Source organism: Chlorocebus sabaeus, chromosome 18, assembly GCF_047675955.1.
Source record: "Chlorocebus sabaeus isolate Y175 chromosome 18, mChlSab1.0.hap1, whole genome shotgun sequence".
Classification (NCBI taxonomy): domain Eukaryota; kingdom Metazoa; phylum Chordata; class Mammalia; order Primates; family Cercopithecidae; genus Chlorocebus; species Chlorocebus sabaeus.
In genome coordinates this window covers 64790572-64805232 of record NC_132921.1, presented here as the reverse complement: position 1 = coordinate 64805232, position 14661 = coordinate 64790572, and the positions used below count along the sequence as shown (strand labels likewise).

Here is a 14661-nt window from a genome sequence, read left to right as displayed (position 1 = left end):
TTTGTCCTTTCTGTTCTGTTTCTTTCTCTCTTTTTTTTTTTTTGAGACAGTCTCGCTCTGGTGCTGAGGCTGGAGTGCAGTGGCATGATCTTGACTCACTGCAACCTCTACCTCCTAGGTTCAAGCAATTCTCATGCCTCAGCCTCCCGAGTAGCTGGAATTACAGGCATGTGCCATCACGCCTGGCTAATTTTTGTATTTTTAGAAGAAACGGGGTTTTACCATGTTGGCCAGGCTGGTCTCAAACTCCTGACCTCAAGTGATCCGCTCGCCTCAGCCTCCCAAAGTGCTGGGATTACAGGCATGAGCCACCACATCCGGCCTGTTCTGTGTTTCATTTTCTGTCCTTTTTTGATTATTTTTGACTCATTTTTAAAAATTATTCAATTTTTCCTTCTACACTACCTTAAAAATTATAGATTCTGAGTTTCTTTGGTTTTGGTGACTGTGCAACTTAAAGTCTGAAGTTTTTTCATTTGTTTTACCCTTATTTCAGAAACAGAAAGGCCTTTAAAACTTTACCCCTTTGCCTTTTTACCAACTCGTATGCTATTGTGTTTCTATGTGTCTGTGTTTTAATTCTTTCTAAAATCCAAACAGCAATGTTATTATTGTTTTATAGATTCAACTTACCAATATATTTACCATTTTATTTGCTTTCAATTAAGTGCTTTGAAGATGTAATTCCACCATCTTCTGGCCTATTGTTGCTGCTGACATTCAACTCTTGATCTGCTTGCTTATTTAAGGGTAACTTGCCTTTTTTCTTGGACAACTTTTGATATGTTCACTTTATCTTTGGTGTGCTGTACCTAAAATACTATGGGTCTAGATGTGGGTTTTTTAAAAATGTATCTACCCAGGATTTTAGGGGGAAGAGGATTTTTCATCTGTGGGTTAGATTTTTTGGAAGATCTTTCTAGAAAATTCTGTGTCTCCCAAAATATTGTTGCTCCCTCATTTTCTCTCTCTCTGTACTTCTCCCAAAACTAATTAAACATATGTTTGATGTTCTCACTCTATCTTCCATGTCTGTCAATCAACTTTTCTCTCTTTCCCATTTTTGAGTCTCTCTGCATCATGTGCTGTGTAATTTCTTCTGATTTTGTCAGTTTACAAACTCCGTCTTCTTTTTCATCTGATATTCTGTTGAAAATGTCTATTATTTTTTTCTTACTGTATTTTCCATCTCTTGTCGGTCATATTTTACATATTTTATAGTTTGTTGCTTCCTACAAATGTTTTTCACAGTAATATATTCCATCACTTCTATTTTGCAAATGTCTTAACATTTATTATTTTATCACATATATTTACCCTCAACAACCCAATTCCTACTGAGTGACACAAAAAATATTAGGTTACTCAGTAAAGAGCAGAAACATTACGATAACGTGAGCATTTTGATTCCCAGCTTAGAACTCGTTTACATTTCACCTGTACATGCCTTAGCTTTCTATTGCCACATAACAAATTACCACAGACTCGGTGGCTGAAAACAACCCACATTTGTTATATCGGTGTCCTTGAGTCAGGGGTCTGGGCACAGCGTCGCGGGGTCCTCTGCTCAGGATCTCACAGGGCTGCAATGCAGGTGTCTGCTGAGCCACATTCATGTTGAGTTCCTCTTCCAAGCCCACTCAGGTTGTTGGCAGAATTCAGTTCCCTGCAGCTGTAGAACTGACGCTTCCACTCCTAGATGCTGCCTTTCTCCAAATGTGAGTGGGTAGGCAGCTCTCAGTGTGACGTTTCCCTCCTCAAGGCCAGTGGCACCATGTTTTTATTTAGGAGGGACCCAAACCCCATTGTGAGAGTTCTTACCTGATGACATCAGGCCCATCCAGAACAATTTCCCTTTTGATTAACCTTGAATCAGCTGACTAGGGACCCTCATCTATAATACCTTTTCTCCTTTGCCATATAGGGTGACACAATCACAGGACTTGATCTCCCAATCCCTTTGCCACATTCTATTGTAGGCTACAAGGAGGTCACGGTTTCATCCACACCCAGGAGATTACAAAAGTGGTGTGACTCATTGATGGTCACCCTAAGATGTGTCTGACACAGAAGGTAAATAAATAAAATGTTCAACAAGTAGAAAAAAACAAACCTGGAACATTCACTGTCTGTGATGTTGTCAATGTTGCAGATTAGCAACTTGAAGGAAAACATGGTGTATCAGTTCCAAGTGGCAGCCATGAACATGGCTGGGCTGGGCGCGCCCTCTGCAGTAAGCGAATGCTTCAAGTGTGAAGAGTGGACCATCGCCGTCCCAGGTAAACCACAGACACCGTGCTTCCACACTGCACCTCAGAATTTCCTCCAAGAGAACCTACAACCTGGAACAAAATTCAAAGAACTATATGGTCAACATTTAAGGGAAAAGAATTCTCTTGGCCCCTCGTGTTTACCTAAAATATTTTAATGATAATATTAAATAATAGATAGCAATGTAAAACTGAGTATAAATTCTTTGTGCTTGTGTTCCAAGTAAATCCTAGAGCCCTCACCGCTCAGGCTGTGTGAGGAGTAGGATTAACAGAGGCAGCCGGATTGAGTGCAAATGAATGTTTAAAAGGAATTCCAATCTTTGCTTTTGCTTCTGAAAGGCCACTTAAAGGTCATCTAATTTATATCCCACACAAAATGTCTCAAACACGTCTCCCTGCACTTACTTGTTCTCATATATTGTCACGCTGCTGGGAAGATTCTCATTTATTAGCTCCCCAAAATCAATCCCTCCATACCCAAGCTACATGGCTTCTTGGGCTCTCCTCCCTCCTCCCAGCTCTTCATCATATCACACTGATAGATTTCATACACCTGTCTAGGGTTTAAGGCTGACCTCTCTCCGCTTGCCTCTCGGCACTGACTTTTCCAGCCCTTTCTCTCTACACGTTTTCCAAACTCTGAACCAAAAGAAAGTTCCCGGAACCTGGCAAATACTGTCCTTCAGAGGTCATCATAGGGAGTGGTTGGGTGGGCAGGGAAGAAAGTGGGAAGTGGGGCGAGGATGGGGGCGAGGGGGAACTTGCCTTGCTTATAACTCTTACAGAGGTATAAAGATGAAATAAAATAAAATAAAAATTGAATGCAAATTTACTAAGCCATTAAGATTTAAACTAGCAATAGTAAGGTATGTGGTGGGTGATTTTATGTCCCTGGTGCCACCCCCTTCCTGTGTTTGAAACCCTTTGCCCTTGAAGACCATCACGTTGCCTTTGCTGTCAGGTGTGAATCACAAGATTCCAAGAGAAACTCAAGAGCAGTTCAGGTGCTCTCTCGACTTCTGCAAATAGAGAGAGAGAAACACTTTGCTCTTTGCTTGTAGTTCCTTGAGGCCAGGTGGTATTTCTCAAGTCCTTTCTGCCACCTGCGTAAAGTGGGTCTGTTTTCAGATTCTTGCAATTCCTGAGTAAAGTGAAATGCAATTGACTAGAGACTAAGAAATTCCAAGCAGGCCTGTAGAAATTTTTTTTGATCGAAAGTGGTGTCGTTGGCTGGGTGCGGTGGCTCATTCCTGTAATCCCAGTGCTTTGGGAGGCTGAGGAGGCAGGGGGATTGCCTGGGCCCAGGGGTTCAAGACCAGGCTGGGCAACATAGTGAGGCCTCATCTCTTACAAAATGTTTTTTAATTAGCTGGGCACGATGGTGCATGCCTGTAGTCCCAGCTACTCAGAAGGCTGAGGCAGGAGGATTGCTTGAGCTCACGAGGTCAAGGCTGCAGTGAGCTGTGATCACACCACTGTGTTCCAACCTGGATAAGAGTAAGGCTCTCTCTTTAAAAAAAAAAAAAAAAGTGATGCAGTTGACAGAAAAAAGGTTGCAGGTAAGTGCTCTCAACTTAGAGAAAAAATGAAGGGGGCAGCCCTCCACCATCCTGACATCCTGGCTTCTCTGTCCCATCCTTGACTTACTGAGTCGTATTAGGCAAGTCTCACTTCAAGAAAGCCCCTGTGGAAGGAAACAGTAAGAATGTTCTGTCATCCTGTCTGACAGATGCAAAAACTGACACTCAGCTTAAATGATGCCCAGAGGGTGACAGAGGTAACAAGTAGCATAATTAGGGTAGGAAACTAGGTCTGCTTGTCCCTAGACTATAGCTGCTAGGAAACGACAGAGCATAGTTCCTTGTCTGTAAGGCAGGGATACTGCTCCCAATCTAGACGCCTCCCTGGGTTCTAAGGATGACACAAGATCATGTTTATAAAAGCCCTTCGCAAAACAGAACATGCCACATTCGTGTGAGGTATTTGGCATTAATATTTAAATACAGCTTTATACAAAACATCGGAAGGCAAGCATGACGCATATTTGTGGCCATGAAACCAAGGTAAAGGGTCAAACAAATATTGAACTATCAATTACAAAACTCCAAAGCATGGCGTAACAGAGTATGTCCTTCTACAGGTTGACTTTCAGGCTACTGTGAGTCACTTCAGGTGATTTTGATTGGTTGACTAGATGTCAGTCATTATTAAAAAAAAAAAAAGAGAAAGGAAAAAATAAATGAATTTTTCACCTGCATTGCAGCTGGTGGTCATGCACATGCAAAGATACAGGCAATCGCTTAGTAGTTCTGATTTGCCAAGAGTGTGAATAGCATTCATACAGGCCACATTCTGGCTTTCTCCCTGCAGAGGGTTATCAGGTGACTTGGCCTCGCTGTGCTTTCTGTTAATTGTGTTAAGGAAGAGAGAGATAAATGAATGTAAGGTACCTGGCAGTATTTAGTGCAGATGCAGGCCCGTGGGATTGATTATATTTACTTTGGTAAAAGGATTTTGTAAACCATAACCTATCATTTGTTTTTACCCATCTGCGGGCTGCGCATACTCTTTAGGGGGAAGATTTCCCTCCAATTGGGAGTGATGCTTTTTCCTTTGAAAGAGCCATTACTCCGTATATTCATATGCCATCAAATAGAGCTGCTTTCTTTATACTATTTGAGATTAAGGGGAAATTTTAGGCTGTCACTCAAAAATTGTCTGAAACGGGGGGCCAGATGTGGTGGCTCCCACCTGTAATCCCAACACTTTGGGAGGCTGAGGCAGAAGGACCACTTGAACCCAAGAGTTGAAGACCAGCCTGGTCAACACAGCGAGACCCTATCTCTACAAAAACTTAAAAAATTAGCCGGGTGTGGTGGTGCACACTTGTAGGTCCAGCTGCTCAGGAGGCTAAGGTGAGAGGATCCCTTGAGCCCAGGAGCTCGAGGTTACAGTGAGCTACCATCACACCACTGCCCTCCAGCCTGGGTAACAGGGCAAAACCCTGTCTCTAAAAATAAAAATTAAAAAATATGAATCTGCAGCTAAATCAAACTGTTTCAATAAAAGGTCTTTAAGACTAATGCAGGCCTGAGAACGGCCTGAAGGGAAGTTTTGGGTCCACCCTTTGAGAGGCACCTCAGAGTGGCCTTACCTGCCTACCACCCTTAAAGGGACTCGGTGGGCTGATGTAGAGCAGTGTGGAAACGACAGGAAATGACCACAGAATACTTATTTTCTTGGGAATGCTAAATTTTGAAAAAAGAACACCAGGGTTAGATTAGCTTTAAGACTTGCAAGTAGTTCTAAATGTGTGGAGACTTGAGTTTTCTATGTTCTGATTTCTCCTCATTGGCTTCTCTCTCTCTCTCAGGACCACCGCACAGTCTCAAGTGTAGTGAAGTCAGGAAGGACTCCCTGGTTCTCCAGTGGAAGCCTCCAGTCCACTCGGGGCGGACTCCAGTCACTGGTTACTTCGTGGATGTGAAGGAGGCCAAGGCCAAAGAGGACCAGTGGCGAGGGCTCAATGAGGCGGCAATTAAAAACGTATACCTGAAGGTAAGCGGATGCTCAGTTCTAGAGCTTCCCTGAAAAAAAAAAGGGGGGGAAATTGCTCTACTAATATTAACTTGAAAGTTAGCAAGATAAAACAGAATATCTCTGCTTTGATCTGTTTCATATACTGGGCTCCTGGTAAGATTCCATTGGCAGAGGTTGGGGCTGGGAGAAGTTTCTGATGCTTGCAACAGTTTGGTTATATTTAACCTGAATTCCTTAGCACAGCTTTGAAACGCACCCAACAGCTCCTTCCTCTCTCCTTTCTCTCCTTGCCTCAACTTACCCACTACACGTTTTTGTTACTCAGAGTCTTAAAACCTTACTGCTTACCATCCCCAAAAGGTGATTTTTTCATTCCTCTTTTTTCTGCGGGGATGGTTGATTTGAGGGTGCTGTTTTTATAAAGTTCACACCAGGAAGCCTGTGACTACTGGTCCTCTCAAGTCACTGCCGTCTCATGTTAGTTCCTCCCTCAGGCTGGTTCTCACATGAGCTCTCAGAGATTAGTGGAACAGGTTCGCTCACCCACCTTATCCATGTCACTGCCTTTCAGGTTCCTCTAGTGTGCTCATTGAACCATTTCCTAACTCTGTCGACCAAACACTGTTCTGCCGTAGCCACCGAATCTCTCATTTGTACCGAAAGGAAATTTCGAAAGAACGTTTCCCCCTAGTGTTAGCAGTGGCACCTGGAGACCCTGACTCCCCAACAGGGCCTCTGAAACTGTAGGAAATATGATTGCATGACTTACTACTTAGAATGAAATGTGACTGACTTCACCACAGTCACTCAGGACGTTACACACTGCGTTTGCACCATCATATCTTTTGGCAGCAGAGGTCATTGCCTATAAGGTGAGCTTTGGAAGATATTCAAAGTGTACCTGGCCAAAAAGATCTCTCCCTGACCTGCTTCATGAACTAAGTCCCTTCCGTCTGTCAGCCACTCTCCAGGGTTAAGGTATTTCCAGCCACTCTAAACTATGTAAATATATCCTCCAGGAGATACAGCCCATAAACCATTACACCCAACATGCCGTTAACTCAACTTAGCATATGCCAATCAGCTCTCCAGCTTCTTGCAAAACTCTGAAGAGATAAGACAGGTCATCTTTTCATGAGGAAGAGAAAAGCTCAAGGAAGGACTGGAGCCTATGATGCTTTTGCTGTCAAGATGAGTCCAGAGGCCCCTGGATTCCAAGAAACCCCCAAAGTACAGTGTAAAATAAAGGTCGGGAACATCCTAGATGATGGTGGTAGGTGTATATGGCTGGAATGAAAATTTCCAAGTCTTCAATCTGCCACCATAGAGGATGCCAAGGGCCTGAGGTTTGAACTGACTCAGGTGAAGCAAAACAAAGGTGAAAAAGCAAGCAAAAAAAAAAAAAAAAAAAAAAGAAGTAGAGTTTAAATGTGTCAAAGAATGGTTAATGTCACTCATTTTTAAAAAGAAAAAGAATAAAGGCAATTTTAAGAGAGAGAGAGAAAGAGACTGAGATCAAGTATGCCTAACAAACCTGGAAACGAACTTCCGTAAGAGGAGTTCTTACACTTTATCAACAGTTTTTCTAAAGTAAAAGTCATCTTTTTTATTTTTCTGATTATAAAACTAACAATTTGAATGAAAAATTCAAACATAAGAAGCACAAAGAAGAAAGTAGGCCAGGCACGGTGACTCACGCTTATAATCCCAGGGCTTTGGAGGCCAAGGCAGGCAAATCTGGGCTTGAGCACAGGAGTTCAAGACCAGCCTGGGAAACATGGCAAAACCCTGTCTATAAAAAAAATACAAAAAATTAACTGGCCGTGGTGGCATGTGCCTGTAGGCCCAGCTACTCAGGAGGCTGAGGTGGGAGGATTGCTTGAACCAGGGAGGCGAAAGCTGCAGTGAGCTGTGATTGCACCACTGCACTCCAGCCTGGGCAACAGAGCAAGACTCTGTCTCAAAAAAAAAAAAAAAAAAAGGAAAATAGATCTGCATCGATGATCTTGATTACATATTTGTGGTGCTGTTGAGGCCAGTGGTCATGGAAGAGTGGAGAGTGCCCCTGTCACCCCAGGGACCAGACACTGGAATGTGAATATACTGCCTGTACATGTTGCAGAAATCTGACTCAGCCATATATCATCACCCAGGTGGCAGGTGCAGATGTGTCAGGTACCTGGTGATTACTCCATTTTTATTACAAGGAAATGTTTCTGTGTCGTTCTGGAAATCCACAGTTTCCTGACATTATTTCTAAACAGAGAATTTAAATATGTCAGACTCTATGCATTTAAGTTAAAGTTCATTTACAGAATAAAATCCATTTCAAAAATCCGTTAGTGCCAGTGAAGGCTATTACTACATAAATAGTGACATTCTGTTGTAAACACAATACAATTAGTTAGATTAAAAACCTAATAATTTAATATATACCTCATTAAAATACATGATCACAAACACTTCACCTAATTGAATGACTTTATTCTAACATTGTTCGATTTAAATCACATTTTGGATATTGGTCTCTATCACAACATTTTGGGGAAAAATTATGCCCTCTGTGTATAATAAATTCCGTCTTAAAACATAACAGCTTTTAAAAGTCACATGTTTTTAATTTAAAAATGTTGATAAAACATTAACAATATTGACAATAGAAATGAGATTGTTCAAAACCCTAAGAAAGTTACAAAAAATTAAGTGGGAAGCCAGGCATGGTGGCTCACTCCCGTGATCCCAACACTGTGGGAGGCTGAGGTGGGAGAATTGCTTGAGCCCAGGAGTTTGAGACCAGCCTGGGCAACATGGTGAAATCCCGTATCTGTTAAATGTTTTTTTTTTTTAGTTAGCCTGGTATACTGGCACATGCCTGTGGTCCCAACTACTCAGGAGGCTGAGGCCGGAGGACTGCTTGATCCCAGGAGGTCCAGGCTACAGTGAGCTGAGATTGTGCCACTGTACTCTAGCCTGAGCAACAGAGTGAAACTCTGTCTCAAAAATACATATGTATACACACACACACACACACATATACACACATATATACACACATAGATGTGTGTGTATATATATATCTGGCTCACAGCCATATGTCATCACCTAGGTGGCAGGTGCATATGTGTCAGGTACCTGGCGATTGCTCTATTTTTATTACAAGGAAATGTTTCTGTGTATATATATATATGTGTGTGTATATATATACATGAAGTGGGACTGTCATACAAAAATAAATTATAAATGCTTTTTTTTTTTTTTTTTACAGCTCTTTGTAACTCTAGCTTAGTGGCACATATGTAGTGGATTCTCAGCACACATCTTGATTATTAAAAACTTGAGGATTTAGAATTTTAGTACACTTTGATTATTCACAAATTATTCAGACTCACAATTGTGTTAATTTCGTGTCTATTTAGTAAGAAATAACTATATTAAATATACAGGAACAATTATTGTTTTGGTTCTACTAGTTTAACATGCTTTTAAACAAATGGAAAGTGTTCGTGATTCATGCTTTTAATTCTCCTCTTTTGCCAAGAATTTCGTCTGAAATTATTCGTGGAATATCTCAAAAGGATCGGGGGATAAGGTGACATATGCTATAATGAGCACTTTGTATTTTGTCCTTTTTACCAAAGAATGCAGTGGCTAACGCATGTGACGCCTACGTACACTAGTCTGTTTCTGATGTTGGTAGCCACTAAATTAACTAAAACGGAGAAACATCAGTGTGAGAATGGATATTGGAAACTCCCCTCTATCTACAGATGGTCCAGAGAGCAGATTATCTGCAGCTAAAGTCACCTGCTTAGTGTTTGACAGAATCAAGTCTAGACCACAAGTCTTGTATACCTGGTGCTAGGTCACTAAATCATTACTACAGAGGAAAAGCCCCATCTGTTTAAATGACATAAAACAGCCACTGCTTCATCAAACACCCATTGCTTCTACACCTGCTTCTACCAGGTTCGAGGCCTCAAGGAGGGCGTCAGCTACGTGTTCCGTGTTCGAGCCATAAACCAGGCGGGAGTTGGGAAGCCGTCTGACCTTGCTGGCCCTGTTGTGGCAGAGACCCGTCCAGGTAGGCTTTCACCTTTTCATTAAAACTAATCCTATTTGTGTGAGATACTGGACTAAGGTTTGGCCTTTCTGTGCTTTCCCCTAATTTTCAAAATCATCCATGTGTACTATCTGAATGTAATGATCTTAGAACATGACAGTCATTCGTCCCATCACAGGCACCTCGGGACAGGGTTGAGCCAGGTTTGATGTGGTCTAGGGGCTGTTCTGATGCACATCTAAAAACACGGAAGTTCTTGATCCAGTTAGGCTTCCTGGACCAACTGTTCCACGCATTCATTCCTGGAATGTTACTCCTATTACACGCTGGCCATTAAGTCTCCTAAGAATATTTTCCCAATCGTAGGGGAAGCTAGAGCAGCCCAGTTAGTGGGCACAATCCTTAAACAAAAGTAGGATTTATGTCATTGTGGCTATTATGTTTAAACCAGAGGTCAGCAAACTTTTTCCGTGGAGGACCAGGTAATATTTCTCACTCGAAAGCTCTGTGGGCTCTGTCGCCACTTCTTAACTCTGCCACGACACAAAAGAAGCCATTGAGGACACACAAACAAATGAGCATGACTGTGTTCTAATAAAACTTTATCATGCCCATTATATGCATTATATAATATGATGTGCTATATGCATTCTAAAATTTCAATCTTGTATAATTTTCCTGTGTTTTAAAATAGTAATCTTCTTTCAAGTTTTTCAACTATTTAAAAATATAAAAACCATTCTTAGCTTGAAGCCCTTACAAAAAGAGGTAATGGGCCAGATTCAGCCCACGGGCCATAGGCTAAACTGGGTTAATCTAACAGTGGTCCCAACTGAATGGTTTATAGGTTCGAGGCAGCCCTCATTTCCCAGTTTCAAAGATGCCATGATTACTAGAGAAGATAGTCTTGCCCTTTCTTATGAGAACAAAGTGTGCTGTGTTCGTTGTCCAACTAGTTTCAGATCATTATATAATGATTTTTTTTATCATTTAACCTGTAAGCTATCATATATTTCAGTTCATTAAAGTTGCGTAAAGGAAAGCACCAGAGGCCAGGCACTGTGGCTCGCGTCTGTAATCCCAACACTTTGGGCAGCTGAGGCAAGAGGAGTTCGAGACCAGCCTGGGCAACTTGGCAAAACCCCACCTCTACAAAATTTTAAAATTAGCTAGATGTGGTGGTGAGTGCCTGTAGTCCCAGCTACTTGGGAGGCTGAGGTGGGAGGATCACTTGGGCCTAGGAGGTCAAGACTGCAGGGTGTCATGTTTTCACTGCATTCTAGCATGGGCAACAGAGTGAGACCCTGTCTCAAAAAAAAAAAAAAAACCAGCACTGGAAATGAGAGATAATAAAGTATGTCACTTTGAAGACTCGGAAGGGTAAGGGCTGAGGGTGGTGTGGATGATGAAAAATTACGTACTGGGTACCATGTGCATTTTTGGGGGGTGATGGATACCCTAAAAGCCATGAGTTAACCACTATTCCATCTGGGCATGTAATGGAATTGCATATATGCCCTATAAATTTGTACAAGTTTTTAAATCACCCAATTATATTAAATTTATATTCATTCTAGTACAAGCACTTTTGCTTTAATCTGTCCCTGTTTTCAGGCTGAAATAAACAAGAACAGATACAGAATGTAATGTTTATTTTTCTGATGAGAAAAGAATGTAAATATAAAAAACTACTTTCACTGCGTATTACTTCAAAAGAATATAAAATGAGTCCTTTGAGAAAATATCTTTCCGTTTCATCCTATTTCTTCATAAGCTGTTTTCAGCTAGTCTTAGAACTACTCTCTGGACATGGGTCTGACAAAAGTGGCCTTCTTAGACAAAAGCGTGGCAGGTGTAAGAAGTACCACACTGCATGTAAATAACTTTTGCAAAATTTCATGAGAAAACAGAAAAATGCTAGGAACGTATACACCAGGTAAAAGGTAACACACAAAGACACCAGAACACATATTCCTATAGAACTCAAACCCTTCACCTGACAATTGTGTGGATAGTAAAGGGGCCAAATGGACATCTCCAAGGACCCAAGGGCAGAGTTTGCTCTCGGAACAACGTAGATTGCTACACAAGTAAACTCTTAATCTAGTCAGGGCTACATCCAAAGCACCCTGGAAGCCATGGGTTCCAAATCTGATTGTTAAAAGAATTTAAATCAATTTCTTATTTTCTCATCTATAGCCTCAGAAAGGCAGGTGATGGGCATGACATTAACAGAGCCATCACTAGGGAAATTTTGCCACCAGAAAAGGATCTGCTGGTGATCTCCTGGGTGAGAGTTTTGTTTCACTGACTTGGATTAAGGAACCAAAAGTCATTTGCATGCCATTCCATTCCCAGACTCGAACTACAGACAGCTGCAACACTGGTACGCTAAGCAGCACCCTGTTAACCCCTGGACAAACCACAGCTTAGAGAAGAACGCTGGATACACAAAGGCCAAATGCTTTCCTGTGAAACAGCACCAAAATCCCGTGACATCTGAGCCTGTTTTATATGCAGTAGGCACACACTCATTATTGTCACATGTATTTCTTGAGCTCCTACTGTGTCAGGTGCCATTTGGGTCCCAGGAATAATATGACATCATCACTGCACACTGGGCTTGCAATCTAATGGAAAAGACAGCATTTACAGCACAGGATGATGAGAGCTAGGAGAGGTGCTCATAAAAGATTTCTATAGCTGAATAGGCTATAAACTAGGTAGCAAGGTTTTATAAGTCCCTATAAAAGCTTTATACATAGCCTAAAATTTTCTGTATGTATGTATTCATTCTATTAGATATCAACATATTACTTTTACCCACTTTATTTCTTTTATGTTAGAATACATGGCAGGGGAGCATGTTATCAACTTCAAGATTTGGGATGTGAAACTTGGATTGCTATTTCAGAAGAAAAAGTTTTGGAGGGATGCATTGTTAAAATTTCAGTTAGAAAACAAAGCTTATCTCGTAATAGCAAACCACAAATACATCTAACAAGATACTTTAAGTGTAATTTGAATTCCACTTTAAAAGTTAACTTAATCTCCTGGGGTTGGTAGGATCACCGGTCTCCCTTTGAAGTCAAAGAATATGTTGCAAGTGGATGTATTCTTGTCTATTTGTGCTGGGAGTAAGAATCCAGATAATGAACTAAGTGTGTCATGCTTTACCAAGAAATCCATTAGCTAAAAAAGTCTGTAAAAGAATGGAATAAAACATACTTAATGTGGAGGAGTTGGCACATAAAAAAGGATGGTCTCTCCTTGATATTAGATATTTTAGAAACAGCAGCTGCGGCTGATTGCATCAGGCCTGGGGTGGAGGTGAAGGCCAGGTGAGCCAGATCAGATGGAAGACAAGAGAGAGACCTGCCAAAGCCTGGAAGGTGATCTGGAGGGCACCATCGCTGGCAGTACAGACCGCAGGTATTCTTACCAGAGAAACCAAGCAGCGGGCAGGAGAATCAGGTGGTGGACTGGGTCCCAAGCAAAAACTGGATGATGGAAGTTAGCTTGGTCACAAGGAGCAAGGCAGGTTAGGAGAAAGCATTACCAGAAGGAATGATGAGTTGAGATTGAGTTGATAACCTATTAAGCAAGAGCTCGTTACAGTCCCAGTGTCTAAACACTGGTTGGTTCCGGAGCCTGCCAGGAATGAGAAGGCAAATGTGTGCTCAGTGGTCAAGTGGTGGCGTCACGAAGTGAAGGATTCTAAAGCAGGAAGCCAGACTAACTTTAAAAGATGAGCTCAGCTGGCTCATTGGAGAACTGCGCTTGTCAGGTGCGGTGGCTCACACCTGTAATCCCAACACTTTGGGAGCCCGAGGCGGGTGGATCATGAGGTCAGGAGTTCAAGACCAGCCTGGCCGAGATGGTGAAACCCTGTCTCTACTAAAAATACAAAACAAAATAGCGGGGTGTGGTGGTGTGCACCTGTCATCTGAGCTACTCCGGAGACTGAGGCAGGAAAATCGCGTGAACCCAGGAGGCAGAGGTTGCAATAAGCCGAGATTGTGCCATTGCACACCATCCCAGGCAACAGTGTGAGACTCAATCTCAAAAAACTCAAAAAAGGAAGGAAGGAAGGAAGGAAGGAAGGGAAAAAGAAAGAAAGAGAGAGAGAGAGAGAGAGAGAGAGAGAGAGAGAGAGAGAGAGAGAAAGAAAGAAAGAAAGAAAGAAAGAAAGAAAAGAAAAGAAAGAAATAAAGAAAGATTAAAAAAAGAAAACTGCACTTGTATTTGCTCGCTAACTGATCTCTTTCATCTGCTAGGACCATAGTTCTCAACCTTGCTTGTACATTAGAATCATATGAGGAACGTTTTCAAAATACTGCTATCCAGACTCAACTCCAGACCAATTAAATCAGGATCTTTAGGGCTGATGGGATGATGACAGAAGATCAGATATTCTTAAAAAAAAAAAAAAAGAATCTTAGGCTGGGTACCTGAACACAGACTTATTGCTGTTTGTTTGTTTACTTAGCAATTTGGGTAATTCCAGTGTGAAAACAGGCTTGTGAACTGTACATTAGACCACAGCTCCTCAACGTAGGAACTGCATCTTTTCTGTACATGTGCTGAGAGTCTAACATAGTACCAGGTATATAGTAGCTAATTTATTAAATGAAAAAATAATGAATAAGTAGCATATTTGCCAGTGAGTGTGACTCTGTCTTGAAGCCTCAGTGTGTGCACTTCACCCTAACCGTCTTGTTCTGCCTGCCCTGGTTATGATGGGTGAGCTGGGAAAGAAATGTCTGGTGGAGGCTCCAATGTGGGCAT

General features: G+C 41.7%; 1 protein-coding gene across 3 annotated transcripts in view; it reads left to right on the top strand.

The window, feature by feature from the left end:
- Positions 1–14661, top strand: part of MYOM1 (myomesin 1) — a 158654-nt gene that overhangs the window by 107355 nt on the left and 36638 nt on the right. For all 3 annotated transcript variants that reach the window (XM_037982472.2, XM_037982473.2, XM_037982474.2), the window contains 3 exons: positions 2153–2279; positions 5647–5831; positions 9780–9894. In XM_037982472.2, the coding sequence (XP_037838400.2) occupies positions 2153–2279; positions 5647–5831; positions 9780–9894 (427 nt within the window). The remainder of the gene's footprint in view (positions 1–2152; positions 2280–5646; positions 5832–9779; positions 9895–14661) is intronic.